This window comes from Saimiri boliviensis, chromosome 18 (assembly GCF_048565385.1).
Source record: "Saimiri boliviensis isolate mSaiBol1 chromosome 18, mSaiBol1.pri, whole genome shotgun sequence".
NCBI classification, from domain to species: domain Eukaryota; kingdom Metazoa; phylum Chordata; class Mammalia; order Primates; family Cebidae; genus Saimiri; species Saimiri boliviensis.
In genome coordinates, this window is record NC_133466.1 from 30,300,402 (window position 1) to 30,324,460 (window position 24,059).

At 35.0% G+C, this 24,059-nt stretch overlaps 1 protein-coding gene across 4 annotated transcripts in view; it reads right to left on the reverse strand.

The window, feature by feature from the left end:
* ROBO1 (roundabout guidance receptor 1) overlaps positions 1-24,059 on the reverse strand; it is a 1,085,200-nt gene that overhangs the window by 134,626 nt on the left and 926,515 nt on the right. For all 4 annotated transcript variants that reach the window (XM_074389506.1, XM_074389507.1, XM_003928309.4 and 1 more), the window contains one exon: positions 6,289-6,446. In XM_074389506.1, coding sequence (XP_074245607.1) covers positions 6,289-6,446 — 158 coding nt within the window. The remainder of the gene's footprint in view (positions 1-6,288; positions 6,447-24,059) is intronic.

Consider the following 24,059-nt stretch of genomic DNA (forward strand, 5'->3'; position numbering starts at 1 on the left):
CCAAACCCCAGTTTCAAGACCACCATAACTTCCATTGTGTGAACTACTCTCTCCAAACCTTGATTATTAAACACAGTACTTCATAGTGGAAATTAAGAGATACTGTCATCCTGAGTCAAAATTTGCACTGACAGCACAGCAGAGTTGTTATATATGTTGCAGAATCTAGAGGACCCTATAAAAAATGTTATCAGTGAAAAAAAATGCAAGTGCCCCTTTGGTTGCCCTCTCTTCTCCCACCAGCCAATTTAGACGTAATGACTGCATTAGCAGAATTTTTAGTATGTATTTGACAAGATTGTGGTCAGGATTAAATGAGTGAATATACATGAAGTACTTATAATAGGGCCTGACACATAGCAAGCACTATAATATTTACTATCATCATCATCATCACCATCATCATCATCATCACCATCTTCTTCATGAGACTAAATTAACAAGTATAAATGTAGCCTAAAGTAAAGAAAATAGCTTAGGTATTGGGTTTTCAAGTGGATAAAATTAGATGATATAAAGCATCTAATACATAGCAAGTCCTTAATATGCAATAGCTATTGTTACTATTATCTCTAAAAATTGACATTTATTTAAATTTTAAGTATATTTTTTAAAATTTTCAGATTAAAAAAGGCACTTGTTTTCAATTAACTTTCATGACAGACTTATGCAGAAAAGCTAAATACAAGGCCTTCAATCCTAACTTGTAACAGTCAGTAAACATTTATATCATACATACTACATAGCAGATATTAAAAATTTACTATTGTTTCTGTAAATGTTCATTTACTAATCTAAAACAAAATTACTACTTATCAATTAGCAGATCTCATATAAATACACAAAACTATCATTTTTTGTTAGAATACTGCTATTAATATACGATCTTATTTTTATCATATATTAAGATAAACTATACAGTTGCTCTTGTCTCATCAGTTACCACCTAGGTACTATTGGATACCTTAATATTTTATTTCATAAATACATTTGTTTTTATCCATATAATAGTCAATAAGTCTTATTTGTAAGCTATCCTCCATGAGAGATCCATGATTTTCTCTCTATGCTTGCAATTCCTTCAGTTACCACCAGGAGGATGTTCATTTTACAGAAATCTAGTACAGAGTATGAGAAACTGATGCCTGTAATTTGGTGCAATTGTCTGTGACCCAAAGGAACTGTGCTAATTTATAACAAACTCACCTTTTCACTGAAATAAAAATATTAAAATTATCTATGAAAACAAATACAGAATAAGTGACACATTTTTAAACAATCTAGAGAAAATATTTTTGATGTCTACTTTAAAATTTAGAAGTTTTTCCTTAATGTAGAAGGCAATTTTGGTTTTTAGATTGAAAAAAATAATTATTTTTTTCAGTATTCGGTTATTGAGAAAACCAATCTTAACGTTTTCTTTTTTCCACCCTAATAAAATATCTTGAACTTAATTTCTAAAAAGCAGTGAAATTTTTAAAAATCTCTTTTGTGAGGTATTTTCATAGACATCCAAAAGAACACTTTAGTCCTTCTCTGATTCAGCTGTATGAGAAAATTTCATTTATTAACAATGATGGGTATGATTAAGTCTCAAACACATGAAGTAAATCAATTTAATCCAGCCTGCCAGTTAAACTACTTTTATTTCTAACTCTAAATATAAATATTAATGTCTAGAAAACAAAGAACACTGGAGATAAACATTGTTTAAGGCCTCTTTCAAATGATTCTAAGGAATATGTGCCAAAAAAGTTCTAAAAGACTCTCCTATCATGTAAAAGAATAAGAAAATGTTATTTATATATTCCTGGTTTATAATCATCAAGGATCTAAAATTTGGCTCAGAATCCAGGTTAATGTAAGAAGAAATGAATTAAGAACATAAAAAAATACAGGTGCAGTTACAATTCAACTACATATTTCCCCTTTTTCTAGGGTATGTCTTTGTTCTCACAGCTGGGAGAGGTGTACTCTAAATTTGCCACAAAGAAGGCTACCACATTAAAGAACTCTTGAAATTCCTATAACCAAAACTGTAGCAATAAGCATGCAATCTTCAATTGCCTTTCATAAAGATATTATGTGCTTTAATCTTCTGTTCATCTGCACTCAGCACATTTGGCAAAGTACATTAACAATAGAGATGAGAACACTCATTTGAATATAAAGCTTAGGAAAGAAGAATCGCAGACAATGACTAATAACCAACATCTTTTAAGAGTTTATTTTCATTATTGAAAAAAGAATTGGAAATAATGTCATGTATTCTGTTTATGCTCTAAGTTTTTGTTTTAATTATTCAATTTCAGTTTTGCCTAAAGGAAGAAAATAAAACAAAAACAATTGTGATCTAAGTAAGATCAGTGATTTTGAACTCAAACTGCTGATTTTTAATGTATTCATTTTCCCAAATGTATAAATGTGCTTTTTACCTCTAATGTTTTATCAGTTCCACAGTCATAATTTATACAAAACACACAGATGGTCTTAGAAATAGTAAAAGTTTCAGATGTTACAGCTTCCTAGCATATGGAACACCATCATGGATCATCATTTTGGCAGCATGTAAATGATTTAAAAGTTATTTATATATTAACATCTTGGCATCATTTCATAGTCATAGGATTTTACAACTTCAAACTATTTGATTCCTTATTGTAAGTGGTTCTTACACTGCTTAGAAGCTACTGATGGCATGGAGGAACGTGTGCTCTTCAATTAAGAGGCTAGCATTCCCTTAGCAAAAGCAAATGAAGATTCTGTAATAAATTAAACACTTTGGCATAAACCACAAAATGTCATCTAGTTCAATGTATGATACATCAGGGAGTTCCAAGAAGTTTTTAAAAATCAAATTTACTATAGTTATTTTAAACTGTCAGTGTCACAGAAAAAAATAACACATACACAGGCATACACACAAAAGATAACATTTAGAATTAACTGAGCTCTTTCAAAATGCAAGACTACAACCACCATTAATGTTTTATCTAGCATATGGAATACAACATTAAAAAGAGTTGTCTATGCTCCATGTTTAGTTTTGATCTTTTCAGTCTGTCTTGAACGAGATCAATGAGGTTTTAACCCCCACCACTCCCCTGAAATAGCTCCTGTCAAGGTCATTTATGATTGTTCACCAAGTTGTTAAATCCAGTGGTGAATTCTTAATCCTCATTATTACTCCACCTACCAGCTGCAATTGACTCAGTCACCACCACCTCCTTCAAACCATCTTTACTTGGCCCACCCTTCTAGATTACCTCCTTTCTCAGTGACTGCTCCCTCTCAGTTTCCCCTGCTCTTTCTCCCTCTTCTCCCTGAGAACTAAGTGTTGGACTGCTTTTCCTTTCTATCTGCAATCATTCCCTTGGTAATTGTAGTCTCCTGTTTTTAAAATAACATGTAAGCTGTTGACAACCATATTCTTTTACCTATATGGCTAAAAACTCCTCAGTGACTTCATGCAACAAAGATTAATTCTCATTCATTTTACATGTCCATCTTGGGAAGACAGGTGTGGGACAGAAAGTTCTACACAGAACTCTCAGGGTGTCTTCCACATTGCAGTGGCACTACCTAAATAAAACTAGCAGCTTCCTTGGTTGCAGAGTGCTAAAGACAGTACTGGAGTATTTAAATCACCAGTATTTTATTTCTTTAATGTTCACTCACAACCCATGAAGCTGAACAAGTCAAACAGGTCTGCTTGACAGCAAAAAAAGCTGGGAAACAGAGTCTTTTATCTGGGCAGAAGGACAGGAGAACTGCATAGTAATGAGAAGTTGTATGTCTACCATAATTTAATATTTTCTCTAACCTCAACCTCAATTCTGAATTTCTGACTCATGTATCCAACTGCCTATTTGACAATTATACTTGGATACTGAATAAGCATTTCAAAATTATCATGTCAAAAACTAAGCTCCTGATACTTCCCAAACCAAACCTTCTCCTACAATCTATGACATCTAAGATAACAGCCTCTATACCTTTTCAGTTTTGCAGGCCAATTAATCAGGAGGTCCTTCACTTTTTCTTTTTGCTTACAAACACATCCAGTCTGTTAGCAAATTCTGTTGCCTGTTGCTTTGCAGTATTTTCATAATCTAGCCACTCCTCACTTCCTCCCCTCCTAAGAGCCTGGTTCAAACCACCATTTGCCCCTTAGTGGGATGATGCTGAAAGCTCTCAATGGGTCTCCCTGCCTCTAGCATTGCTACATTTCAGTGTGTTCTCAAGACAGCAGAGGGCTCTCAGCAGAAGCTTCCCACCTTAGAAAAAAAGCCAAACCATCTACAACACCTGTAAGAGCCCACACAGTTGGGCTATTATTGAATCCATAGCCTTTTTTAAAAGGCTATTCCCCTGATGGTATCTCCTATACATCTTTACTCCTTCTGTTCAACCAACACTGATTTTTTACTCATTAGTAAACATGTTAAGTATACCCAACCTTAAGGTTTTGCATTTAATACTGTGTCTGCCTAAAACACCCTTTTTTCAGATACTTGTATAGTTCATTCCATCATTTTTTTGAGGTTTCTGTTTTGTTTTGTTTTGTTTTTTGGTGAGGCATTCTCTCTGATCAGCTTATGTAAAATTTCAATCCTACCTGAACCCTAATAACTTCATCTACCTTTTGACTACTCTTACAGGTCTTATGATAGTTTAACTTACTGTATGTTACATTTAATTATTTTGGTTTTATCTATATACCCTTTCTCTATTTTTATAGGTGTTTTTATAGTTTAGCTTGCTGTATATTATACTGATTTATTTTGGGTTTGTCTGTATACACACTTATAAAATGTAAGCTCCAGTAGGATATTCACTGAGTTTTGATAAAGCTGCATCTCCAGTGCTAAGAATTTTGTCATTAATTTGTATTAAACATGAATAGGTTATCAGGAAAGGCATGAGGGAAGTCTGAGATAATAATGGGTTTAATGTGTTCGAATCAATAAGAAAGGAAAAGGAGAATTACAGATAATGGTCACTAAATGGTCTAGAATATATTTTTTAAGGGCAAAATATTCTCATCTTTATTGTACATTAATCCAAAAGGAATCTGTTATTGCCAAGAAGAGGAAAATCTGTTTCTTCACTCTGCTTCTCCCATGGTCTTTCTTGACTTCATTAGCAAAAACTTGTGTTTCCACATTTAGCTTTTTTCTCATGTGACTCTGCAGCACCTCTTATAAGCAGAACCAGGTCATCCTCATCCCAATCCCGGGAATTACAGAAATCCTTTGGGAGACTCATTCTAATTCAGAATTACATGAAAAAAATGCTTAATTTTCTTTTCAGGTCCCTAAAACTTTGTTTAACACAACCTTCTCCACTCTTCTCACTATTAATTTTGTCCAAGCTAATCTACTAGCTGTTTGCTCAGAAACAGTGCAACTACTAAACAGCTTTGTGCAGTCTGTGTTATAACTTTGCTCTCGTACATCTTCAGCGGTGGCCTTTTCCTCACACATACATTCTCGTAGGGAACTTTAAAACTTGGCCAGTGAATTCACAATGGACAGATATCAGTGCGTGCTGAACAAAGAGAATTGTAAAGGGAAATATTGAGCAACCACAACATCAATGAGGGCCTGGTGATTGAGGTGCTTTAGTCAACACCGTACAAGACAAAACAGGCCAAAAAGTCATAGAGAATCACTATTGTCAAGAAGAAAATGCATCATGACTTCGTAAAAATTATATATAAGTCCTTAGAGCAGGAATTTGAAATCCAATAATCTCATCATATGACTTCATTTTATATTGAGATAAATTCATCATTAACCACCTTTCAAAATACGATTTTATTTTTCAGAAACAATATGGAACTCTATAGATAGGACAGAAAAGCAATTTTTAAAATGAAAAAAAAAAGCATAAAAAAATCTTGAAGTGGCTTAAGAGCCCTTCTGGAAACATACTATATAACAGATCTTCTTTAATAAACAATTTTTACTGTAACACATGGAAATTTTATAAGCCCTGAGTTATGATGATAATTAAGTCATACATAAAAGTGTTAACTCTCAGACACTAAAATAGAAATTACAGTTCTTGTTTTACTGATGTCTAAACACCACGCATTTTCCTTACTTATTTTCATGTCAACACAGAAAGAATAGAAATGTATTTTTTAAAAGAAAAACTGAATATGGGAGCTGATGCAAGCCTTTATTGAAATAACCTACTTCATTTTTCTCTTTTTTTTTTTTTCAGTAAAGATACACATAGTTAGACCTACAAATGTCCCTTGCTGTTGAATTAAATACTCACAGTTATTCTTTCATCTTTATCATCCAGTGGAGAGCCATCTTTCTTCCATGAAATGGTGGGCTCAGGATGGCCTCGTGGAGGCTGGCATTCCATGACTGCAGGCTCTCCTACTGCCACCATGACATCCGAAGGGTTTTGTCTGAAGTCATCCCGAAGTACTGTAGGAACAAGATTAAATCATTATACTCAAAAGTGATATATACAGCCCTAATCTCTGAACTTCAGCAGGAGACATTCATTATAATTACAATAAACTACCAGTAATAGCTCTTGCAGTACAGCTTTAAGAATCTGTATCTACTTACAGACATCTGCAATTTAATAAAGATATTTGGCCTTAAACGTACACAGGAGGGATAATTTGATATTCTTCAGAGGCCAGCAGGCGAGCATATTCCGCTGCTTAGTGTCCTCACAATTAGCATGTGGCTCATCTTTAACTTGCATTTCTTTTCTGCCTACTGCCTACGTTTTCTCATTCATGTGCTAATGAATATAACTGAATCTTCTTTTTATCTATATGATCCAACATGATAATGCTTTCTATAATTAAATGAATTACATATACATGTAAACCTAAATATTAAAAGAAAAAAAGAAGATACTTCCAAGTGTGAAGTTGAGATAAATTTTATAAATATTTAAAATTAATGTATAAGGCCACATAATCATTATAATTTAAATGTTTATTATTAAAACTTTAGACATATCTGCAAAGCCACTACATTGAAACTCATTGAGTTTTCCCATGATTACTGAGAACGTTAGAAGGCACCAATACAGATAACAGCAGTGCTACCAACAGCACCATTTTTTATGTTCCATGTTTTTGTTGTTTTTTGGTGTATATTATCTCATTTAATCCTTAACTTGTTCAGGATGAGAGACACTATTAACTCTGCTTGTACTGCTAATATTAGTCCCATACTGAGGAGGAAGAAACAATTCACTATTGCAATCTCAACTAGACACTGATATAACATTAACATACTGTAAAACAGTCCGTATATGTAACTGTTAGAATTAAATGTGGAAAAGACACCAAATATATATTCCAAAAATAGTTCATACAGTAAAATTGTCCCTAGCATCTTGATAACATCAAGAAATCATGAATTATTTGACATGTTAGTCTTAAATACAACTCTTGCATATTAGACATGCAATCTTGAACTTACTACTTAATACTTTTGCTTCCCTTTTCACAAAACAGGGATAAAGGCATATAATTCAGTACAAAGTCCAATAAACAGTTATCATTCGTCCACCCTATTTTCCTCGATCTGATGTGTGAATACAATGTGCACTCTTGGTAACCTAACTTTACATGGTACTTAAAACATTTATTAGTATGTTAAGTGCACAGATTTGGATTGACAAATGTTATTTATCTTTTAAAAGCTATTAAATTTTTAAAAGAATATTTGATATTATAACTTTGTAGCAGAATGGATGTCTTTTCATTCCACTGGCATTTAAAAGTGCTTTCATGGATGAAGTACCACAGTGTAAAAAACTTATGCTCAAACTGTTCTTTCAAAAATCACTCAAACTTTGGTTTCAAAACCTCCAACAAGTTTAGGAACTTACAAAAACCTATATTTTTCTCTTGCTTTTTAAAAGTTTTCCTTCCTCAATTCTAAACAAGTAGATGTATACATCTGAGTAAGTTATCACATCTGTGAAAAAAAATCCCCAGCTTTTAATCTGAATATTGCCACAACTTGGGCACAGCATGACTATGATAATATTTGGAAATTACTGCTTCAAAGAGAAGACTTTTTTTTTCTCTCATCTTTGGAAAGAACAGTAAAAAGAAAAGCAAAATAAATCTGATTTCACCAAACTGTTTAAATTCTATCTTCAATTCTATTCACTATTAAAAAAAAACATGTAGACATAAAGGTAAACCTTGTTAAACTGAAAACTGCAGCTACTGTTACCACATAATAAAAGAACAGAGTATGAAGATTTTCACTATTTATAAGCTTATATTATTATTAGGTGTTTAAGAACCTAACGTAAGGCTTGTAGAAAAAGCAAATGAATTGATCTTGACAGGTAGTATGTACCTTTGCAGGATCACATTATTAATCAAAGATAACACCTCTGAAAGGTTTAACACATTTGAAACACCCAAAAGTAAAATACTTTTCAAATAAAAGTAAACAATATGCACAATTTTTCTATGTGGCAACCTTAAAACCCATTTAGTAATACTATATCTTATTTACAAACTGAGATCATGCCTTAAATAAACCAATGAATAATAAAATATCTTGCAGAAATATCAAAGGTCTAAGCCAGATAAATAGTTTTTTCACATTTATTATGTTATTTGGCCTTTTATTTTTCAATATATAATGAAAAACTAACAAAATGTAATCTATTAAAAATTGTTGCTTAGATTATGCTCATGTAATTATTTTTGCAGCTGTAAAGCATAAAATTTTAGTATTGCCTGTGACTATGGGATATTCGGTATAAAGTTATTAATTCAATATTTTTCTTCTCTCTTTTAAAACTAATTTTTCTTTCTTATACTTACTCCAAAGATTTCCTTTTGGGGAATAATAATATGGTATCACATTATATAACGATATCAAACTTTTAGTTAGGCTGTCCAGTTTTCGAAATGCATGTGTACATTTAAGTCATAACAATAAAAATCAAATTCAGATTCACAGCATTTTGGTAGAAAAACCAACAGCATCCATAAGTATTCCCAGATACAGATCTTTTGAAAACCTTCTCCTTTAATCTTTCTATTAAGCAAATACATATTTTTTAATGTTTCTTGATTTGAATTATGTGAAAATTTTAATTTGTAATTGTCAAAAAGTTTTATATTAATTTGAAAAGAGCAAGTAGTATATATAGTGTAATCAAACAGATGTCACCTAAAAAGGTATTAAACCAGAGTTCCCTCAATATTATATCATATTTTTTCATATTTGTGTAGTTTTATGTTATATGTACACTTTAATACATGTAATTTAAATCAACAGCTTTTCATTTTTTTATTCTTTTAAATTAGAAAAACCCTAAGCTTCATTGAATATTTGAATCCTAGAAGGTTTTTTCTTTAAAAAAGTAGTTCACAAATTGTACAAAACATAAAGCATGTAATCACCTACTTTTTGAAAACTTTACATTATTTTTTTTTTTTTTTTTGAGACGGAGTGTCACTCTTGTTACCCAGGCTGGAGTGTAATGGCGCGATCTCGGCTCACCGCAACCTCCACCTCCTGGGTTCAGGAAATTCTCCTGCCTCAGCCTCCTGAGTAGCTGGGATTACAGGCACGTGCCACCCATGCCCAGCTAATTTTTTTGTATTTTTAGTAGAGAGGGGGTTTCACCATGTTGACCAGGATGGTCTCGATCTCTTGACCTCGTGATCCACCCGCCTCGGCCTCCCAAAGTGCTGGGATTACAGGCTTGAGCCACCGCGCCCGGCCAACTTTACATTAATTTTAACACAATTCTCCAAATAAGTAAACATGTTTTCAGAAAAGAATTCTAAAACGCGGTAGTGTTTTTGCAACTTATCTGGGTAATGTTAAGACGAGAAGCAAAGCAGAATATAAAAAATTAAACGGAAACTGTTCCAAGTAATGTGGAGGACTTATATTTGCAAAACAGTCTTTAAGTGCATTGTAGGACATTTTAGAACTGAAACATAACATTACAGAATGGGCAGAGGTCTTTGCCAACACATAATCCATCCCATAAACACAGACAACCAAGTCCCAGGAAGCTTGGTTTGTGTTATTTATGAGAAGAGGACCAGAAGAAAACCTAGGTATTCTGATTCCCAGTGAAGTGGTTTTTCTTTCTTTCTTTCTTTGTTTACCATGCCACTATTGTACTGTAAAAAGGCACTTGCTCTACCTAATCCAGTTTATTTCAAATAAACTTACTTCATTATTGCGAAAGGGTTGACTTATGGTGACTGTGCATCACTGTGGAACAGTCTCACGACTATCCAATCTTGGTAGGCTCAAGTGCACCTCCAGTTAAACATGAACAACTAATTGTAAATATTTGTGAACTACATACAATGCCTTTACCTTCATGAATAATAGAATCTCAGTGTGGTTAGGGGCCTGATAGATGTGTGATCCACACTTTTTTGTCTTAGAAATTAATAAACTAAGGTTCCTCATGGGGAAAGGATTATGCCACATAAATAATAATAATAAAGTCAGCAATATAATAAAGATGTTAGCAATGGCTGATGCTAATTGAACACTTACTGTGTAAGGAACCATATTAAGTAACAACTCATTTAATACTTATAATAAACCTATGATAAAGTGAATGCCTTGGTTTTGATTCACAGAAGAGAAATTTGTAGGATGTGGCAGCCAAGCTAGAATAGAGATCTCCAATATCTAAAGAACATTTCTCTACCAAGTTGTCTGCCCATCTGGTCTTAACACAGTGTTCATAATTCTAAATACATAACTATCATGATATAATTAATATTTTAGACTCTTTCTATTGTAACAAAAGTGAGAAATTTCCCTCCTGACAATCATATGTTTTAATATATTCTGCATTCCTGGGTTTTTTTAGATGATTTTTCTTGGAAGAGAATGAATTCTATTTCATTATTCATAACACATATGACGTGCTAGTTTTTACCAATGCCTCCTTTTTATTTCAACTGCAAAATGATTGAAAAAAGCTGTATAATAATAAGAAATTTAATTGAAAATGAGCAATTAATTAGAAGTAGGTATCTTGGGAAAAATAGGGGAAGATATTATGCAGTCCTGGGATTTATCTTTTCTACTTCCATTGATAAAGACTAATTTATCAATGAAACCTTGCAGCAAATAGTAACCTCTTTTCAAGTAGAAAAAAAAATGAAATCCTTAAATAATAAGGTAAATTGGAGGAGAAAATAAATAGGAGGTAAAGACAACTCTATAAATACTCAGTAACAACCTGTTTCTGTTGCCATGTGCCAATTTAATTGTTTTCAAAATTTCTAATCACATACCTAGTCTTTAATTTTGAGTACAGAATACATTACTTACTTTTATGATACTCCTAATTCCCTGTCTAAATACCAACTTCATGATGATGTAAATAAATGTAATTTAATATCAAAATAACTATCATTCTTTCATTTAACACATCTGTACTGAGCACATACATTGTTTCTGGCAGCTATGCTATAACTCTTGTATCTTCCTTGCAGTGAAGTATATGTAAAATATTGATGTCGTCAAAAAACATTAATATTCACCTTTTTGGGAAAGGGTAATACAATAGGGTCTTAATGCAGGTTATTCTGAATTAACAGACACATTTTTAAGGCTGGAGAGCAAGCATATCATAAAGTCTTCTATAACTATTTGCATTCCTACTTTTTAGCTGACAGCATTGCTCAGAAGAACGAAGTGTTGTTCTTTGTACAAACGTGTGAAAAATTCCTTGATTTTCTTAAATAATTCCAAACTTTAAAAAGGTTCCAACAAAAAGATAAATGTACGAAAAAATAACCCATTGAAGAGGAAAACTAAAATGATAACATGTAAAATAATATTCCATCAAGTATTATCTATCTTACAACACCATCTTCTAAAACTAAGGAATTTGTTTATAAAAAAGATGCATGCAAACATCAATGCTGTATAAAGTAATGGTTTTGTCGTAACTGTTTCCTAAAGAATGTACTTTTAATTTTAAAAACTTGACATTAAATTTATCTAGGGATATTCTATCATAATTATGTCATCTTCAACTTGTATTTTTCTTATATCATGCAACTTTATTTTTAAACCTTAAATTACGCTTTGGGTAAGACCCTGGAAGAAAATATGCTGGCAGAAGCACTTTTGAAGATTTGACAAAACTCTTATGTTCTAATCTAGGAAAGCAGTACTTTTATTCAAATTATACATTCTGAAAACCTGATATAACAGATGTATGGCAAATATCACCCAACATTATATGACAACAATGATGTGATATAAATGAATACAGGCATCACTAACAGAATAGTAAGAATTACCAAAATAAAAACAATTATTAACAAATTGTTTCTTTAGATAGCATATGATGGAGAAGCAAGCTAACTTAAATACAGTTGTAAGTTTCTGTATGCTGCTGTGCTGTAGAAATGGGGCCATGTTGTCTCTGGTCTTTTTTTTTTTTTTTTTAGACGGGGTTTCGCTCTTGTTACCCAGGCTGGAGTGCAATGGCGCGATCCCGGCTCACCGCAACCTCCGCCTCCTGGGTTCAAGCAATTCTCCTGCCTCAGCCTCCCTAGTAGCTGGGACTACAGGCGTGCACCACCATGCCCAGCTAATTTTTGTATTTTTAGTAGAGACAGGGTTTCACCATGTTGACCAGGATGGTCTGGATCTCTTGACATCGTGATCCACCCGCCTCGGCCTCCCAAAGTGCTGGGATTACAGGCGTGAGCCACCGCGCCCGGCGTCTCTGGTCTTTTAATTGTTAGAATTACATGCAGATTGAGTTCAAGCTTAAACCATATTCACATTTTGCAGAAATATGAACACCAGAATGACACTTCCGCTATCACAGACCAAAATACTCCCTAGTGCTTATTTAAATGGCACTAAGTCTTCTGGACAAAGAGAAGGTAAGTTTGACATAATAAGTTACAGTTAAAATTTGTAATGTGTTCCAGAGAAAAATGTACATCAGTAAGGTTCAACATTCTAAAAAACTTTTACTTTAAGTTCTATATAAGTGCAGAATGTGTAGGCTTGTTACACACGTACACATGTGCCATGGTGGGTGACTGCATCTATTCCCTGACATCTAGGTTTTAAGCCCCGCATGCAATAGCTTTTTGACCGAATGTTCTCCCTCTCCTTGCCCTTCTCCACCCCCCAGCTGGCCTTGGTATGTGTGGTTCCCCTCCCTGTGCTCATATGTTCTCATCAGAAACAACATTTAAATAAAATATTCAGCAGGCTTGGAAGTCTCGTAGCTCATTTAAAAATGTATCACCAAAATAAGTGAAATGGCTAAACTCATATGTTCTAACTTAAAGTTAGTAACTTACTGTATGTTTGCATTTTATATACTTTAAAATAATCTATACATAAAATATATTTATTTTAAACGTTCATTATTTACAGGACATCATGTTATACAGTAATATTTGTAGATATGTTTATTTATGAATCAGAAAATAAAAGTCTAGAATGTCAGGATCACAACACAGATTCTTTCACCATTCTGTGATTTTAACAGGTACATTCACAATGACTCAGTTATTTCCATTAAAAAAAACCAGAGAGTTTTATACTCTATCTTGATAGGGTTATTATGAAAGCTAATTATTTAATGTTTATACAGGACTTGCCATTTATATGGTGCATTACATCTGCAAAGAAGTATTGCTATTAGTCACTGTGTAAGGAATTGCCAAATTTCTCAGCTGCCAGTACAAATGGAAAGGAGGACAAAGAATGCCATTGATGAGGGTTTTAAAGTGCCAGAGCAAAAGTCACACTCAGGAGTAGCCTGGCAGGGTTAAAAAAACACAGGCAAAATGAGGATATCTGAGCTACGGGACCCTGATTAGGGCAAGACAGGCATGCATTCTTTCTTTTGTAAAATCCAACTTTTTACTTGCTGCCTTGCAGCGTGATTCCTCAAAGAAATATGCTTCTGTATTTATTGCCTGGCTCTTTGTATCTGGTCAGCTCCATGAGAACATGGAATGTGGGATTATCCCTTAGTATCTCCAGTGTCCAGGACAACATCCAAGACCTAGGAGGTATCTAGTAAATGTTTACTACACTTTGCATATGCTAAGTAGTAGATTTTAAATGGTGGCTTGTATTGGCAGGAGTCCTACACTTGTAGTGCTTGGGGTCTAGGGAGGTAGACACAGACATTCAAATAGACACATACATACATATACAACTATAATTGTGATACATGTCATGAAGGAAACATATAGGATGCTATGTGAGAGAATAACGAGAAACATAATTTAGACAGGAGGTGAGGGAATTGTAAAAAAGTAACAATTAAGCTGAAGCCTGAGTAATGAGTAAAACTTATCCTAGGGAAGTACATTGCAGGCAGAGATATTAATTCAGGTGAGGAAAAATCCTGGTACACTGTAAAAGTCTTGGATGCTGAGTAGTGGGACCAGTGGAGAGCAAAACAAGACAAGCTTGGCAGGAAAAACAGAGGTCGGATTTGCTATGCATAGCAGCCATGACCAAGGGTAAGCTTTTATTTTAATTCCAATGAGAAGTCACTGGAGTCTTAAGAAAAATAGTGTTATAATGAAATTCTCATAGTTAAATGTTCATTCTAGCTGCTCTGTGAATGAAGTGGGAGAGAAATCAGAATGGAAGTAGAGAACAGGTGTGGTGGCTCGTGCCCGTAATCCTGCATTTTGGGAGGCAGAGGCTGAAGGATAGCCTGAGCCCAGGAGTTGGAGATCAGCCTGGGAAACATAGTGAAACACTGTCTCTGCAAAAAATGTTTATAAAATTAGCCAGGCATGGTGGTGCTCGCCAGTGGTTCCAGCTAGTGGAGAGGCTGAGGGAGGAGGATGACATAAGCCTGGGAGGTTGAGGACACTTTCAGCCATAATTGCCCTACTGAACTCCAGCCTGAGCAATCCAGCCAGATCCTGTTTCAAAGAATTAAACAAAAAAGAAGTGTAGAGACAAATGATAAGTAATTACAGCTAAAATGGTGATGGTTTTATACCATTAGTATGATACAAGATTTGACACAATAGTGACAGACTGGATGTACCTTTTGAGGGTAAAAATCAAAATGACTTATTGATGGGCTTAAGTTGACAGAGAAAGACATCAATAATAACACCCAGGTTTCCGATCTGAGTAACTGAACATGCCATTTTCAAGGTATCAGGAGAACAGGCAGACAATATATAAGTAAATCCTTCTATGAGGAGGTAAAAGAAAACATAAGATATCCTTAGCTTTTAAAAAATTCAAAACATGGTTTGAGAGTACAGAATCTAATATGAAAATTGTTTCATTGACTAAAAAGTATTATGACTTTAAATTCAACACCTTGATATTTAACACAAGATTGACTTTGAGCTATTTGGATCTATATGCTACCATATTTCAAATCTTAATTGTTAACTGATAATATTTATTGATCAATTAATCCATACTTTAATTTGGGGATGACAAATTTTAATCTAGTTTGATCATGTATTTTTTAACTGAAAAACTCAAATATATCTGATACATTCTAAATTTATAAATGTATATATACATGTGTGGATCATATATGCATATGCATGTATAACACATATATGTGATATATATGACCACTAGTTATCTATATACTGTGATGGTAACACTTAGCACCAAATTATGGTTACAAAAACCCCACTGAGTTATTTTCAAAACATCATGGTGCATTTCCTAGGACTGCCATAAATTAAGCACAACCTAAGAGATAAGAAAATCAATACAATATTAAAGGATATGAAATATCAATATTTAAGGACCCAAGAACCAACAGCACATTAAAGATTATTATACAATTAGAATACACAAAATGTTCACTGCATTTCACCTTCACATATGTAAAGCATATGTAAAATTCCCTGAAATCATACTGAATCTCCCAAATCTTATGGATTTTATTTGTGATTTATTTAGTCACTCATTCAATGAAAGTACAACAGATTATATTTGGTGATGGTAGCTAATAAGATGAACAAGATAAAGTCTCTGCTTTCAGGGCACTTATTTCAGATTTTTGTTTCTCTGTTTTTTTTTTGTTGTGTGTGTGTGTGTGTGTGTGTGTGTGTGTGTGTACCACAGCGTGCTTTGTTTAATTGAAGTTTTAGAAAAAAGTCTAAATAGGCAAAACAAATAAAAGGGATACTATTTTACTTTTCCATATGGGACAGTCCTGAAGAGAGTTCAGGTCTAGTGATCCTGAAGAAAAGGCTCAAAAGTCACTACTAAAAAACAACGTAATCTAAATAACAGCTCATGTAGAATCATATCTTTTTATTTTATTTCATTTTTTGGAGGCAGAGTTTTGCTTTTGTCATCCAGACTGAAGTGCAGTGGCGTGATTTCAACTTACTGCAACTTCCACCTCCTAGGTTCAACTGATTCTCCTGCCTCAGCCTCCCAAGTAGCTGGGATTACAGGCGAGCACCACCATGCCCGGCTAATTTTTCTACTTTTAGTAGAGACAGAGTTTCACAATGTTGGCCATGCTGGTCTCAAACTCCTGACCTCAGGAGATCTGCCTGCCTCTGCCTCCCAAAGTGCTGGGATTAAAGGTATGAGCCACCACACCTGGTCGAGAATCATAACTTTAAATAATCTTAGTACAACCTTCCCCACTTCCACTCCCACTCACAATGCAAATGAGGACACAGAGGTGATGAAAGGACTCAAGGTTGCACTATGAGTGACTCAACAAACAGGATTACATCCTGCAAGACATGTTTTCATATTTTATTTTCATAAAGACACACTTATTTTTTAAGTGCCTGAAAAACACTAGTGTTTTCCAATTCAAATATTTCCTGGGAAACAAAGGCACACGCACACACACACATACACACACACACTCACACACACACTCACACACACTCTCACACTTCTTTACCCTCTCAATCCCACAATACCAGCAGCTAAATAGGAAAAAGGTTAAAAGGAGTTTTCACATTTTATGGAGCAGGGGTGGTGATGGTAACCATCTCAAGGGAGAAGAATCATCACAGTTTAAAATGATCTCATTAAAACCTCCCTAGTAATTGGGAAGAACCAGATAAAATATCTATTGAATTAAAAACAAACAAACTCTTCTCACCAATGTATCTTTGTGAAGCATAATTAAGGTTGCCAATTATAACATCCCCTCCCCACACAACCCAAAGGAATATTTCAGTGATAGGAAAAGCCAAGTCTAAATAGCATACAACGAAACACATGAATTAAACAAAGGGATCTTTAATTGGTGACAATCTGCCCTAAATCACTTTTACTACTCCTGAACATAATAACATTCAGACCCGTTAATTCCTTGTATCTTCCCCTATCAGAGTCTCTCTTCAGCTTCAAAATAATGCCAAGTACCTAACAGGGCTTTCAATCTCTAAGGAAAATAACAAGCACACAATTGTGTAGCTGTGCGCATTGCCTTTTCCTAACAAACTACATCCATCAGCTTTGGAAGACCAAGTTTAAGACCTCCTCTGGCTGATAGCTGGACTCATGCTAACAAGCTCTGACTGAAGGTACTGCAGATTAAATTAGTAGAAAGTGAATCATTTTATTATTCTTTTTTTTTTTTTTTTTTTTTTGAGACGGAGTTTCGCTCTTGTTACCCAGGCTGGAGTGCAATGGCGCAATCTCGGCTCACTGCAACCTCCGCCTCCTGGGTTCAGGCAATTCTCCTGCCTCAGCCTCCTGAGTAGCTGGGATTACAGGCACGCGCCACCATGCCCAGCTAATTTTTTGTATTTTTAGTAGAGACGGGGTTTCACCACGTTGACCAAGATGGCCTCGATCTCTTGCCCTCGTTATCCACCCGCCTCGGCCTCCCAAAGTGCTGCGATTACAGGCTTGAGCCACCGCGCCTGGCCCCGTTTTATTATTCTTATTAATAGTGCTGTATTTTCCAATAATTGTTTTACATGATTATAAAATGCATTCCTCACCAGGTGCAGTGGCTCACAGCCGGAATCCCAGCACTTTGGGAGGCCGAGGCAAGAGGACTGCCTAAGCCCAGCAGTTTGAGACCAGACTGGGCAATACAGTGGACCCCCTGTCTCTACAAAAAAAAAAAAAAAAAAAAAAAAAAAAAAAAATAGTTGGCTATGGTGGCACATACCTGTAGTGCCTGCTACTTGGAAGGCTGACGTCGGAGGATTACTTGAGCCCAGAGGTCAAGGCTGCAGTGGGCCATGGTCATGCCACTTCACTCCAGCTTGGGCGACAGAGTGAGACCCTACCTCAAAAAAATAATAATATATGTATATATATCCTCAGGAAGTACTGGAAGCCAAAGAAAAAATATTGAACATAGTAAAATAACTCAATACAAATGATTGAGATAACATCTCATGCCAGTTAGAATGTTGATCATTAAAAAATCTGGAGACAACAGATGCTGGAGAGGATGTGGAGAAATAGGAACACTTTTACACTGTTGGTGGGAGTGTAAATTAGTTCAATCATTGTGGAAGGCAGTGTGGCGATTCCTCAAGGATCTAGAAATAGAAATTCCATTTGAACCATCAATCCCATTACTGGGTATATACCCAGAGCATTATAAATCGCTCTATTATAAAGACACATGCACATGTATGTTCACTGCAGCACTGTTTAAAATAGCAAAGACCTGGAACCAACCCAAATGCCCATCTATGATAGACTGGACAAAGAAAATATGGCACATATACACCATGGAATACTATGCAGCCATGAAAAATGGTGAATTCATGTACATTGTAGGGGACATGAATGAATCTGGAAACCATCATTCTCAGCAAACTGACACAAGAACAAAAAATCAAATACTGAATGTTCTCACTCATAGGCGGGTATTGAACAATGAGAACACATGGTCACAGGGATGGGAACATCACACACTGGGGTCTGTTGGGGAGGGATAAGGGAGGGTCAGTGAGGATGGGGAGGGTGGGGAGGGATAACATGGGGAGAAATGCCAGATATAGGTGATGGGGGTATGAAGGCAGCAAACCACCTTCCCGTGTATCTACCTATGCAACAATCCTGCACAATCTGCACATGTACCCCAGAACCTAAGGTACAATTTAAAAAATGAATAATACTTTATCAAAGTGAAGATCTTTAATTATTAATCAACACTACATGTTATTTGTGTGTGCGTCCATTGTGTCTATTTTTAATATCAGTTCATGGAAATAGAGTGTTTACAATAGAAGAAAATTCTGTGCTACAGAAGTCACAGCTTCAACAACTCCTCACCTGAACCTCACTCTCAGTATCAGGTGAGTTTACTGTATACAAAACACCTGCAATCAACAATCGAGATGACTAACCCATGTCCTGGAGAGTTACAAACTGCTTGTGAGGAAAGGGGAAGAAGCTCTTCTCCTGCTACCCCAAATCACACAGTGGCAGAGGCTGAAATCTTTGCACCACCAGGAACCTACCTGCATGGCCTAGGAAAGCATTGCTGTGGGAGCTGTGATGGACACTAACACTCCTTTGCAAAAGGCACTGAAGAGCGCCCTCATCCATGAGGGCCTGGTATGTGGGATTTGTGGCGCTGCCAAAGCCTAAAACAAGGGACAAGCTCATCTTCGTGCTCTTGCATGAGAATGTGATGAGCCTATGTATATATGTCAAGTTGGTGGAGGTCATTGTGATAAACACCAAATCAACCTAATTAAGGCTGATGACAACATGATACCAGGGAAATGGTTAGGTATCTGTGAAACTGACAGGGGAAAACCTGTAAAATTGTTGGTTGTCGGGTCGGGCGCGGTGGCTCACACCTATTATCCCAGCACTTTGGGAGGCTCAGGTGGGCAGATCACGAGGTCAAGAGATAGAGGCCATCCTGGCCAACACGGTGAAACCCCATCTCTACTAAAAATACAAAAATTAGCCAGGAGTGGTGGCACACGCCTCTGGTCCCAGCTACTCGGCAGGCTGAGGCAGAAGAATCACTTGAACCCAGGAGGCGGAGGTTACAGTGAGCCGAGATTGCGCCACTGCACTCCAGCCTGGAGACAGAGCAAGGCTCCGTTTCAAAAAAAAAAAAAAAAAAAAGTTTGGAATTGTCATTGTGTGATAGTTATGGACTATGACAAAGAATCTCAGGCCATGGATGTCATCAAAGATTACTTCAAGTGCGAAAAGTCAACAAATAGAACACTTGCCTTTCAAAAAAAAAAAGTGACTGACAGAAAGAAGCTATGGTTAAAGATGCCCCCTTCAAAGGTTCTGGTTCACTGCATATCATAAAAATTGAATTAAAAAATAAAACCATTTTGTGCCATTTTTATGTACATCCAAAAAGCTATAAAGACCACCACGATTTGAGGTCTACTCTTGTCCATTTAAATGTATGTATAAAAAGCTGGTTTTTCAGTTGTTAATTTTACATTATTCATTTTTCTCTCAGAACTTCTATTTCCATTCCAATTCTCACCCAATTTTGTCCTCATGCAATAGGCTTCTGTCTGAAAGATTTATTGTTCATTGATTATTGTAACACAGTTCATTGCTTTGAAATAAGGAACTATGGAATATTTTCTGTTTGCTGCCCCAGAGGTTTTCACACCTCTGAAAATGCACCATAGAAAGACAGACATCTAAACAGCACACTTTTTACTTTTAATGTAAAAAAAAAAAACATGCAAAAAATGAAAGGTGGGATAACAAAGGAGAATTCTACAACGGAACATTTTCAGTCACCTGTTTTAGGAATGATATTTATGGAGAGTGAGAATCTGGACAACATAAAACTACCATGCTGATACGGTTTGGCTGTATTTCCATGTGTTGTGGGAGGGACCCAGTGGGAGATAATTGAATCATGGGGGTGGTTCCTCCATACTGTTCTCATGGTAGTGAATAAGTCTCACGAGATCTAATGATTTCATAAGGGTAAGCCCCTTTGGCTTGGCTTTCACTCTTCTCTTTTCTGCCTCCATGTGAGAGGTGACTTCACCTTCTGCCATGATTGTGAGGCCTTCCCAGCCACATCCATTAAACCCATTTCTTTTGTAAATTACCTAGTCTCAGGTATGTCTTTGTCAGCAGTATGAAAACAGATTAATACACATGCCTATACACCTCTGAAATCTAAAGGTACTCTGATAAAAACACACTACAATGAAAAAACTCCACTCTCACTAATTTAGTCATTCACCATCAAAAATTTGGAAGCTCAGCTCTATTATAATGGGAGTCACAATGAATAGGCTCGCAACCTGAATAGGACCTCAAAAATAAACATGAATTAACCTATTTGAACAAAATTTTGGATAAATTTCATAAATTTGAGGTGATATGTTTATGTGTTATATTCTTTTGTTGTGGTTGTTTTGAGACCAGGGTGTTACTCTGTCACCCATTCTATAGTGCTGTGGTGCAATCATGGCTCATTGCAACCTCAAACTCCTGGGCTCAAGCCATCCTCCAACCTCAGCCTCCCAAGTAGCTAGGACTAGAGGTGTGTGCCACTGTGCCCAGCCAAATTTTTGTTTTTTGTGGTGGGGAGGGTCTCACTTTGTTGCCGAGGTTGGTCTTGAACTCCTAGCCTCAAGCAATCCTCCTGCCTCAGCCTTCCATATGTGTTATTTTCATTCTTTTTTCTTCACCCAACACTAATTTTTGATGTGTTATTTTTTAAAATTGTAACATTTAAAGAAAAACAATCCAAATCAAATTTATTTATTATTGAGTTATTAAATTATCTAAGGCCCAATAGATTAAATATAATTTTATATAATCATTAGTCAAACAGGAATCAAGAAAGCAGACACTCAGTCTCCCCGATGGAAAAGGGCCAAATGCTTTCTCTGGCAATGTTAAGACCTATGCTTATAATGAGAAATAAATGGTTCTTAAGACTAGCTTAGCTGACCAGCTTTTGAAAATGACCTGCAACTTGTTTAAAGAGCTGTAAAACCATTAGCAACTTCAAGAAACTTAAAAAAAAAAAATACAAAGAAGTTTCAGTTTTTCTGCAATGCTGGCAAGCTTTGGATTACTTTTCTCCTTAACAGGCCCCAGTGGAAACAGTGACATCTTTTATAGAAATTTAAAAAAATAAAATAAACAAATGTATACAAAAAAGCAGTTGCAACTTCTCCTTTTTTTTTTTTTTACTATTTTTAACAATCTTTTGATATTCTATGTTCTGAAAGCTGAAAAACGTACTTCTTCTGAATTGTTATAACTCATTAATAAAATCTCTGATTACCATAAAACTTGTCTGTATTTAAATATGTTGTTAAATTTGTTTTCTAAATAAGCAGTTGCTAGCCTCTTTTGACTTACATGTAACACAAGTTCCCTCTCAACATCAGCACCTCTTTAAGTAAGCATTACAATAAAAATTACATTTAAAAATGATCACAGGCCGGGCGCGGTGGCTCAAGCCTGTAATCCCAGCACTTTGGGAGGCCGAGGCGGGTGGATCACAAGGTCAAGATATCGAGACCATCCTGGTCAACATGGTGAAACCCCGTCTCTACTAAAAATACAAAAAAATTAGCTGGGCATGGTGGCACGTGCCTGTAATCCCAGCTACTCAGGAGGCTGAGGCAGGAGAATTGCCTGAACCCAGGAGGCGGAGGTTGCGGTGAGCCGAGATCGCGCCATTGCACTCCAGCCTGGGTAACAAGAGTGAAACTCCTCCTCAAAAAAAAAAAAAAAAAAAAAATGATCACATTAGCTATCAATTTTAATCATGCATTTATCAACTATTAAACAGAAATACAAAATAACTGTTTATTAATAGTGCGTACCCTTCTTTGTTGCAATTACTGATCATTCATTTTGGCAAACAAAGCCACATGCCCATATTATAATTTCAAATACTGAAGTTTTGATTTCAAAAATCAATGTTGTAACTAACTTCCTATCAACCATATAATTCTTTTTCAAATTGCAAACATTAGGTTTTTAAAACTAAATGTGATACTAAGTTAATTTGGTGTTTTTAGCTTTAATAATGTGTATTTGATCTCAAAAAGTCCAGTTTCATTAACAATCTATGGAAATGAAATCCACAGTTGTTTTTAAAATGGGAATTTAATTTATCAATATTAATGCAAGGTTACATTTTTCTGGAAAAAATGATGAAACAAATGTTCTAGGTCTAAATAGGTTTTATTGACTAAATTTACCTAAAAACAGATATCTTTAGGTAAGTAAATAAAAGACACACTTTAAATGCATGACTATTTTAAATTGTCAATGACCTATGATTTAATACAGATGAAAATCTGTGCTTACAGATATCCTGGAGTAATACCCTGGTCTTAATGAGCAAAAAGTTGAGTCATCAAAAGGATTATTTATTAGCTTTTAAAAATGACAGAATATAGATTTCCCCCTTGACCTAAATACTCAAAGTTAGGAAACAATAAAATTAAAAACACATTGTTGATCCTAATGTCATTTATGTTTCTAGTTGTTATTGTATCTGTCTTTGTTTTACATTCAGTGTTACAAAAGGTAAATGTATGTGAACATATAATGACCTAGGATACACATAATTTAGTATAATAATCTCACTCAACAAATGACGTAGAGGCACTTCTTAATCATACATTTGTTAAGTTAGTTTTTTCTTCTGTTCTCAATGTCAGAACTAGAGAAAAAACTTTACTTGATCCATATATAACAATTTCCTCCTTAACTTCCCCCAAAATAAGAGACAATGACTAAGATTTCATATAAGGAAAATCAGTTATGTTTAATTTTTATACTTGAAATAGTAACATATTAAGGATTACTTAATTTATTGTCTTAACTAATCAAACTATGCTGTCTAATCATTTAAATATTTATAATGATACTACTTCTCTTTACTTAGAAACAAAAGAATCAAAGAAAATGCATTTCAAAGCATCATGTCCAATGAACAAAAAATGACAATCACTAATTATACAATGTTCCAGGATTTGAGGGGATCATAGAAAAAAGTAATTAGGTATGAAAGAAGAAGATGAAATAGGCACCATACCACATGATGTGACACAAGAGACAAGCACTTATTTTATTCCCAAACTCTATAAATAA